Here is a 9620-nt window from a genome sequence, read left to right as displayed (position 1 = left end):
CTCGGTTGATTCAGATCGGCACTTCGGAGCCCGTTCGCGACTCTGTTGATTCAGATCGGCACTTCGGAGCCCGCTCACGACTCTGTTGATTCAGATCGACACTTCGGAGCCCGTTCGCGACTCTGTTGATTCAGATCGGCACTTCGGAGCCTGTTCGCGACTCTGTTGATTCAGATCAACACTTCGGAGCCTGTTCGCGACTCTGTTGATTCAGATCGGCACTTCGGAGCCTGTTCGCGACTCTGTTGATTCAGATCGGCACTTCGGAGCCTGTTCGCGACTCGGTTGATTCAGATCGGCACTTCGGAGCCTGTTCGCGACTCGGTTAATCCAGATCGAGACTCCGGCGACAGTTTGTGATTTTTTTAAATTCAGATCTGGACATCGAAGCAGGAAGTGTTTGTCAAACAGTTCATTAGTGATAACTGAATATTTAACCTGAGGCTTTTTTTTCTAACCTGACGTTTTTATTTTTAAATGATTTCAATGACAGGAAGTTGCATGTGTTGTGTTTTATGAATTGTGGATGGATTTATCAACTGAGAAATAAAGTTGAACATAAATGATCATGAACTCTTAAAGATGATGATGAAAAGAAAAGGTAATATCGCATATAAAATTATATTCCTCCTCAGATGAGTATATAACATGATTATTATTGTGGGGCATTAGTGTGTATGTGCTATATACACACACACACACACCGGTCAGAGTTTGAGATCAGAATGATTCATTATGTTTTTTTTTTTTGTTTTTTTTACCACATTAATAAATTACATTTTAAAGGAAAACTAAAATAGAAACCATTATTTTATGAGTTGTGCTGCTGAAACTGTGATACTTCTTTCAGGATTCTTTGATGAATTAAATGTTAAAAACAAGAGCATTTATTTAAAATAGAATATAAACACTAGAGTTCAAAAGTTTATAACTCTTTTAGGATGTATTAAATTGATAAGAAGTGATATCAAAGATTAATATTGTTAGAAGATATTTATATTTTGAATAAACGCTGTTCTTTAAAAAAAATTATACATCGAAGAATCCAGAAAAAAGTAATCCCAGATTCCAAAATAATATTTGGCATCACAAATATTAATAATTCTAATAATAAATCATCATATTAGACTGATTTCTGAAGATCATGTGACACTGAAGACTGGAGGAATGATGCTGAAAATACAGCGGAGCATCACAGATATAAATGATATTTCAAATGATATTAAAATAGAAACCATTATTTTATAAATTTTATTTTGATAAGTTTGAATTATTACTGATTTTTGACTGTAGCATCACTACCAATAGCCGCGTGTCGACAGCAGGTGGCGCTGTTGATCCATAATCCCCTGCAGAGACACTGAAATACAACCTTTATCTGTTTCAAACAGATCATTGAACAATAATAAATGAAGTACCCGAAGAGCTGACAATGAAGTAAATGTATAATAATTACTTTTCTGGTACAAATCTCTAAACATCCTTCGATCAAGATACATTTACTGGAGAAGAAAAATTAAGTTTTATCTTCTTGGAAAAAATGGTAAAACAAGAACAAATACCTACCAGTGGAGTCAGAAAAATTCCCTTGTTTCTTGAATTTTGAAAAGTTTTTCTTTGAATGAAGTTGATTTTTCTGACCCATTTCTTTAAGCATAGTTTTATTTTTCATACACTTTGACACACAAAAAAAATCACATTTTAATTCATTTTCTCTTTCTGTGAATTGATTTATAATCAAGACAAAAATACTGAGTAAGAAAGAGCAAAAACATTTAGCAGCGTAAAGAAGATTCTCCATAAAACATATTTGAATGATCAATATATGATAAATATATGATAAATAAATATATAATAAATATATGATCAAATATTTAGTTTCTGTTTTGTGCTGGTGTGTGGTTTCTCATATAAATCAGTGAGACTGCTCACATTTCTGATAAACATCATCGGTTACTGTACATTTAGTTTTCAATCTTTCTGTATTTCATTGATATGACCTTTTGACATTATTATATTTCTGGACTGTTTTCGCACGGTGATCTGGGCATCCTCGCGCTGGAGCTGCGCGCTTCTCTGCTGATGATGTCACCCGGCGTCAGCGCGTCGGCGGAGCTGATGACGTCACTGCGCGTCCCGAGCGCGCTGGAGGATCGCAGCAGCAGCAGCAGCGAAGAGCGACGCGACCGTGGCTCCGGAGGCCGGGATCGAGCGACGCCCAGCCGGACACCGAGCGAGGAGACGATGGAGGCTGTAGCGGAGGAGCTGCGGGCCGGCTCCCGGATCCCGGTGACCGTCGAGCAGATCGTCAACGACACGCTGGTGGTGACGCTCACGTACCGAGAGAAGAGCTACACCGGAGTCCTGCTGGACTGCAGCAGAAAGTGAGTCGCCTTTCTTTGTGCTTTTAGTGCAAAAACACACTTTGGTCAGAACAGGCCCACACTAGGCCAGAACAACACGAGCAGGCCTTGATCACAGACAATGAGAAGAGCAGCAGCCATCATCATCATCTTCATCATCTTCACCATATAAACGCGAGTAAACCGACTCTTTGTGTCGGATTGTGCCATTTTCTCGAGTGTAGATTGTTTGATCTTCCAGCTTTAGCCATGTAGCACCAGGAGCTCTTTGATCTGACATTGTAACATTGTATCATTTCCAGCTGAAACATTGATTGATGTTTTCACGCGCAGTTATCATCCAGCTTTCAGGAATTGGGTCACACAATCAGTTTAATCGAGCTCAATCAGCATTATTCTTCATGAAGGGTGAGATGGCATTGTTCTGAGAGCCTACCTGTCCTGGACACACATTCAGATTAAAGGTCAAATACTGCTGAACTAAACCCGTCTAAATGCAGTGGAATTAAAGTCAGATGTTTTTCTTATAAAATCTCACATGATGCCTTTCGTTGTTTACCTGTTTTCTCAGATTCATAATGAGCTGTCATTGTCTACATCAGTTCACCTTAGGGCTGCACAATTATGACAAAAACCATAAGCCACAATGTCGATTATTCTCTTGAGATTGTAATTACGATCATCACAATTTACGTTAAATTATTTTTGAAGCAACTGCATGCGAATATATATATGAAATGTGCTTGCAATAAAGCACTTAAATGTCAAATATATATATTGGATTGGTTTCTAATTAAAATAAAAAGTAAAACGTATCCATGGTATTATAATGTTATGCTAAAACTCAATAAAAAAAACTATGGGGGAATAAAAACACATCTTAAGCATGCAGGATAACATAAGCGGACTTTGAATGATTATGTAATCTTGGCATCTTTAATAAATCACAGCCCTAGTTCACCTTGTTATACCAATGTTATATTCAGGATTTATGGTTTAATGTAAAATAATGTGTCACTCATTATAATTTCCATTATAAACAACATCTATAATATGAACATGGATATTTGCTTAAGTTTTTATAGACACTGCATCAGAATATTTTAGAAACAGCTGAGAAAAAAAAAAAGAAAGAAAATATTGTTTGCATTCCAGAGCTCCGTTAAGGGTTCACTGTTTATATTAGTACGTTTACGCAGTATTCCATATATTTGGTTTAAATGTTAAATATTCTGACAGCTTCTGATATAAACTGGGTTTTATTTTCCGCTGTTGTTAATTGCTGGTGAATCTAGTGCGAACCTGAAGTATTAATGCCTTTTTGCTGAAGAATGATCACAGATGTGTGACTCTCTGAGCTGTTCCTGTTTGTCGTCATGTGTCACGTCCTGAATCATCGCCGGTCGCTGGACATACTGTGCTGCGTTCAGAATATCACACTAACTGCACACTTTCTATCTCCGTAGATGACCTGGTGATTACACGGTGTAGAATACAGTGTCCCACAATGCAGTGCGCTCAACCTTTCATTTCCAGTGTGACAAATGTACCAGAAGTATCTCTCTCTTTTTTTTAAACGTAGTATTTATTTAAACTAACAAAATGTTTTTGCACCAAACATAACTTCAAAGAAAAATAAACTGCATGCATGTAAATGCTTTTATGAAGTTGAGTAAAGATTAAACAGTGTTTTACTAGAAAACACTATAGTTTTTCTTCTTCAAAATGTCATTTTCTACAACAGAAAAAGTTTCTACACTTATTTTTGAGTTTACTAAAATAGCTGAAAATAAGATTTATCACTTTTTATTGTAGAAAAAAAAAATTCTAAAAGGTAATTGTGACTTTTTTTCTCACAGTTCTTGTTAATATTTCACAATTCTGAGGAGAAAATCGAATTGCTTTAAATTGTGAAATATAAACTCTGTACTGCAAGGGAAAAGGGCAACATTTTACTCATTTTATTTTTCAAAAATAAATAAAAATTGCAAAATAAGCTGCATGCACTGTAAAAAAAATATTTTGCAAAGTTGTAAATAAAGATTATTGAAATATGTTTGCAAGAAAAAAATATTATAGTCTTTGGACTTCAAAACATTCATGTTTGTTTAATTCAGTGTGTTGCTTGATGTTTGACCCAAAACTCGATTTAAGAAAAAAAAAAAGACAGAATTGTGCTAATTTTGTTTTTCAAAATTAATTTACAAATGGAATTTAACTTGCATTCACTGTAAAAAAGATTTTTCAATGTTGCATTGAACAGTAAGTGTTTGTCCTGAACAGCCTGAGAGTGTTTAAATAGCATCATCGTCTGTCATGAGCTGTTATAAATACTCTGATTATGCAATGAAATGTTTTCTTACACCTACACGGCGGTGGTTTTTGGGTTCTCGTGTTTTATTTTCATCACACACCGTCTCAGATGATTGGTGTTTATTGCCCGAGGGCTTCTGCCTCTTGTCCCGCAGGACTTCCGTCTAAGCTTTAATTGATAATCCCAGCACAATCAGATTCAGGGCTGGATGTCTCCTGGGCCTCTCCTGTGTCCCGCTGCTTTATGGGATTGTTTTTGTTCAGTGAGGTGGAGAGGGATCCGGAAATCTCGTCCCGGTCTCTTTGTCTGTCGTTTCTAGCCGCACACATCCGTGACGCTCATTGCTTCGGCTCAGGTTGACTTCTGCTCACCTCGAGGAGCCAGTCAGAGGAAAAAAGTCAGAATTGCATGCAGAAGTGTGGGACTTAAACTCACGGTTCTAAGAAAAGCCACAATTACCTTTTTTTATGTTTTGTTCTGTGGTGAAAATAAAAAAAATATGGACTCTACACTTGTAATTGTGAGACGTTGAGTCACAATATTTATATTTAGCTATTCTGACTTGTTCCCTCAGAATTGCTTATTTATGTCTCTGAATTCTGAGTTTGGTTTAAAGACAGAAATGAGTGTCCAAGCATCAAAACATTGAGATCATGTGCCCAATTGTTATGAAAACAATGTCAGTGCTAATAATAATAATAATAATGATTGCTATCCTGAAATAGTCTTAAAAGTTGTATTTTTCAAATGTGACCTTGACGAGTTTTTCTGAGATACACCCAAATATTTTTAAGTTCTCCTAGTTTCTGAGAATAAGGGTTTTGAGAGATGAAGCGGTATCTGTGGTGTGTTTTTAAAGGATATATGAACAAATAGGTGTGGTTATGTGTCGCATGACACAACTGGTTTATTAACCTGTTTTTCTGGTCAAGAGTCAGCTTGCCGTTAGAAATGATTAATCGTGTTTTTCCGTTCTTGAGCGTTCAGAGGTTTTGAAACACTGTGATGGTGTTAAAAATAAGGACTTTTAAAAGTAACTGTGCCTGCTTAGATTATTGTAAACTAAATACAAAGCCAACAACAGTTTGAGTTAAGTGAAATTATTGGCTCTTATGTTCCTTCTTGACTCTTTTCCGTAGGACTGGGCTGTTTTGCCTTCCAGACATTGTTGGAAAATCTGAAGATAGCCTCATGTTGAAACCGGACTGTGAAGTCTCGAGTATAGAGGCTTCCTCTGAACCCGTTAGTGAGCCAACACAGAGACCAAAAGATGAGAACACGGAGCCTGAGATGGCCCCCCCGCCCGCTCCCGTACCCATCCCTGTGCTCCCGGGTCAGCCCACATACCCCCCGTACTTCGAAGGCGCCCCGTTTCCTCAACCCATGTGGGTCCGGCACACATACAACCAATGGGTACCGCAACCACCGCCGCGTCCAATCAAGAGGAAGAAGAGACGAAGTCGAGAACCTGGACGGATGACCATGAGCACAATCCGACTGAGACCTCGGCAGGTGCTGTGCGAGAAATGCAAAAACACACTCAACAGTGACGAGGAGAGCAAAGATGGACCAACGGAGGCCAAGACGTCCAGGAAGGAGAACGCTCCTCAATCTGAGGAGGACACTAAACCAACCCCAGCCAAGAGGAAGGAGGACGGAGACAACAAAGAGTCAAAGAGACGAGAGGAATCAACGATCTATGACAGCAAACGCTTCCGGAAGGACAAGAAGGATGATGAGAAGTTTCCCGGAGGGAGCATCATTCCCCATAGCCCCGTGATTAAGATCTCTTATAGCACTCCACAAGGCAAAGGTGAGGTGATAAAGATCCCCTCGAGGGTTCACGGTTCTGTCAAACCCTTCTGTCCGAAGCAGCTTCTGCAGAACGGCCACAGAGAGCACAACGCTTCCGAGGAATCCCAGAAAGTCGCGCAACCTCCTGTAGACTCCATCCGAACGGGTCTTACCATTTCCATTCCCAAACTCAAGCTCCCAAGGTTGAGTAATCCGGACGCCCCTTCACCCAAGATACGCTTGAGATCCCGGGCTGACGGAGCGGAGCAGGTGTCCGTGTACGAGGCAGAACTGGTGGATGGCGTTCGGAGGAAAAGTCCTAGAGTTCCCAACTCTCAGTCGGAAGATGGTGTGGAGAAGAGTTCGCTTGAGCTTTGGTCGGGAGAGGAAGTGGAACGACACGGAGACTTGACTTTACTCATTAACTTCCGGAAGAGGAAAGCGGACTCCTCGAGCCTCTCCGTGTGCAGCAGTGACAGTCTAGACGAGTCCAAGTCGTTCAGCTCCGACGGAACGTCGCCGGAAATCTGCGATCTCGCTCCAGGCGACGATATCGCAGTCTCGTCTTCCTCTCAAGGGGAAAGTAAGACCGTTCCGCCTCTAACTGTACGACTGCACACTCGCAGCATGACTAAATGTGTGACCGAGGAAGGTCATGCCGTAACAGTAGGTGATGTTGTTTGGGGGAAGATCCACGGATTTCCTTGGTGGCCTGCGCGGATACTCAGTATTAGCGGCGCTCGTAGAGAAGAAGGTGAGGTCGATGCTCCGTGGCCCGAAGCTAAAGTCTCCTGGTTCGGTTCTCCCACCACCTCCCAACTCTCGGTTGCCAAACTCTCGCCATTCCGCGAATTCTTCAGGTCACGCTTCAACCGGAAGAAGAAAGGGATGTACCGCCGTGCCATCATGGAGGCCGCCAAGGCGGTGGGACACATGGGTGCCGAGATCACATCTCTACTGGCTCACTGCGAAACTTAGGTGAGTCTTTCTTTTGTGAAATGACAAGCAAAGCATGATTTAGTTTTCACTTGTGTTTTTAGGTGCACGTTTTCTTTAAACTTCATATCTCTAAAAGTTATTGAAAACAGTAGGCTTTATGTCAGTTTTGTATAGAAATGTTTTTAACCTCCCGGTTGGTTCCCATGGCCTCAGTTTCTTTGGAGATTGCTAGGTCACCTCATGTTTATTGAGGATCAGATGCAGTCTTGCTTCAATATTGGCTCAAGCTCACAAACTTCTCCCACTGCCAGTGTTTGGACTCCTGAATTTCCCTCCTGCCATATTTAGTCACATCTACCATTGTGCTTTGCATGACTTCAACGTCAGTGCATTGTTATGCATCATTTGTGCATTTTTTTTATGCATGCATTTTTATGTAACATTTGTGTATTTTTATGCATGCATTTTGATGCTTCATTTGAGAATTTTTATGCATGCATCTTTTATCCATCATTTGTGTATATGCATGCTTTTTTTGTGTAACATTTGTGTATTTTTATGCATGCATTTTGATGCTTCATTTATGCATTTTTATATGCATGCACTATTAATATGTATCATTTGAGCATTTTTATACATGCATCTTTTATCCATTTATGTATATGCATGGGTTTTTATGCATAGTTTTTATGAATGCATTTTTGTATTCTCTTAACATAAAATCCTAGACTCACAACAATTTGTTTTTTAGCATGTTGACGTCATTCTCAAATAAGCATATCAATGCACAGTGCAGGAAAATACTGTGTTTAAATAATACTGCCTACTGTTGTGTCTCCTCATGCATCTGTTTGTATTTCTCTCTGTACAGGACGAGGATGGCAATAGACAGGCTGTCATTCAGGGTTTTGCAGGTGCTCCCAGGACGTGGTGATCTCCCCGGGTGGAGAGCGCCTTCGTTTGCCACGGATATCATGAGGGAAGGTGCTTTATTTCCTCCCACACACGGCTGTTGGAAGAAAACGCGATGCACGGACTGTGTACGAGGGGCCACGAGGAGAATGTGGGAACCTCGGAGCGAACACTTCCCCTGTTTGTCTCTCCATCTTTCATTTGTTTGTTTTTTAGGACGTACGTTATATTAGAACAAGTAGCTCGACACTAAATCCGAATGTATTTATTCACAAAAAAACAAAAACACTCGACCGGTGACTGGCCTCCTGTAAGATCACACTGCTGCTGTTTCTTATGACTCTTACATCCGTTTAGGAACCGAACGGAACGACGAATATCCGTATTATAATACAAAACGACAAGTCTTACTGTGTCTGTTTCTTTAGATTATGAAAATGTGAACTTCCTTTTTGCATCATGTAGGTCTTACACCATGCAGTATGTCCGTTCGTCCATCGCTTCACTTTCTCTGTCCTCTCCGAGTAATATATCCCTCTCTCGTATGTCTCTCCGTCCTCTTTTTCACTCTGAGTATATGATGTTTTGCTTTAATTATTTAATGTGTCACGTTAAGAGAAGCACTTTATCCGTACCTTGGTGGCCTGCTGTGAACACTAACTCCAGTTTGCAGACTCTCGGAGGAACCAACCCCTTGCTTTTGAAGTGATTTTTAGTTTTTTATGATGCAGATTTCGATTAAAGGACGCTTTCAGGAAGTTCTGTACACTGTATTCTCACATTTAGCCCAGTTTATGTTGCTTTCCTCCTTTATGAAATGTTCCACTGGAGATCTGGAGAGAACTGTACGCTCCTATGCACCGTCTCTTTTATTAAAGCATAAAAAGCAGTGTGTTGGTGATCGTGTGTGTGTGCTGATGCTGAATGAGTGCAGCTGTATGTGAACGACCTGGAGACGTCTTCACATCTGCCACGGCTCGACACGATGGAGTTTTTTTAATGTCCTGTAAATAGAATAAAATATAAAAGCAATGCTCTTGCACGTGTGGTTTAGTTCCCAAACGCCGAGGTGAATGAGGCTCTCGCTGACCGACCTCTCGTTTAGTTCACTCCTCAAACACAATGCTTTATAGCTATTGCCTGAACAAAGCTTGTGCCTTTGTGTTAACTTTGAAAGTGTGTTGACTGCTGTATCATTTGTGCATTTTATGCATAATTTGTGCATGCATCTTTTATCCATCATTTGTGTTTTTATGCATGCATAATTAGTGCATTTTTGTATTCTCTCTTTATATAAA

The 9620-nt window shown here is 40.1% G+C and overlaps 1 protein-coding gene across 1 annotated transcript; it reads left to right on the top strand.

Annotated features, from left to right (window-relative positions):
- Positions 1-2061: 2061 nt before the first annotated feature.
- LOC113056596 (PWWP domain-containing protein 2B-like) lies at positions 2062-9354 on the top strand. Its single transcript, XM_026223357.1, has 3 exons — positions 2062-2384; positions 5817-7449; positions 8282-9354. Exons 1-2 carry the CDS (start codon positions 2083-2085, stop codon positions 7447-7449), a joined length of 1935 nt encoding a protein of 644 aa, XP_026079142.1. The 5' UTR covers positions 2062-2082; the 3' UTR covers positions 8282-9354.
- Positions 9355-9620: the final 266 nt, after the last annotated feature.

This window comes from Carassius auratus, chromosome 38 (genome assembly GCF_003368295.1).
Source record: "Carassius auratus strain Wakin chromosome 38, ASM336829v1, whole genome shotgun sequence".
Classification (NCBI taxonomy): domain Eukaryota; kingdom Metazoa; phylum Chordata; class Actinopteri; order Cypriniformes; family Cyprinidae; genus Carassius; species Carassius auratus.
This window is presented reverse-complemented; position numbering and strand designations above follow the sequence as displayed.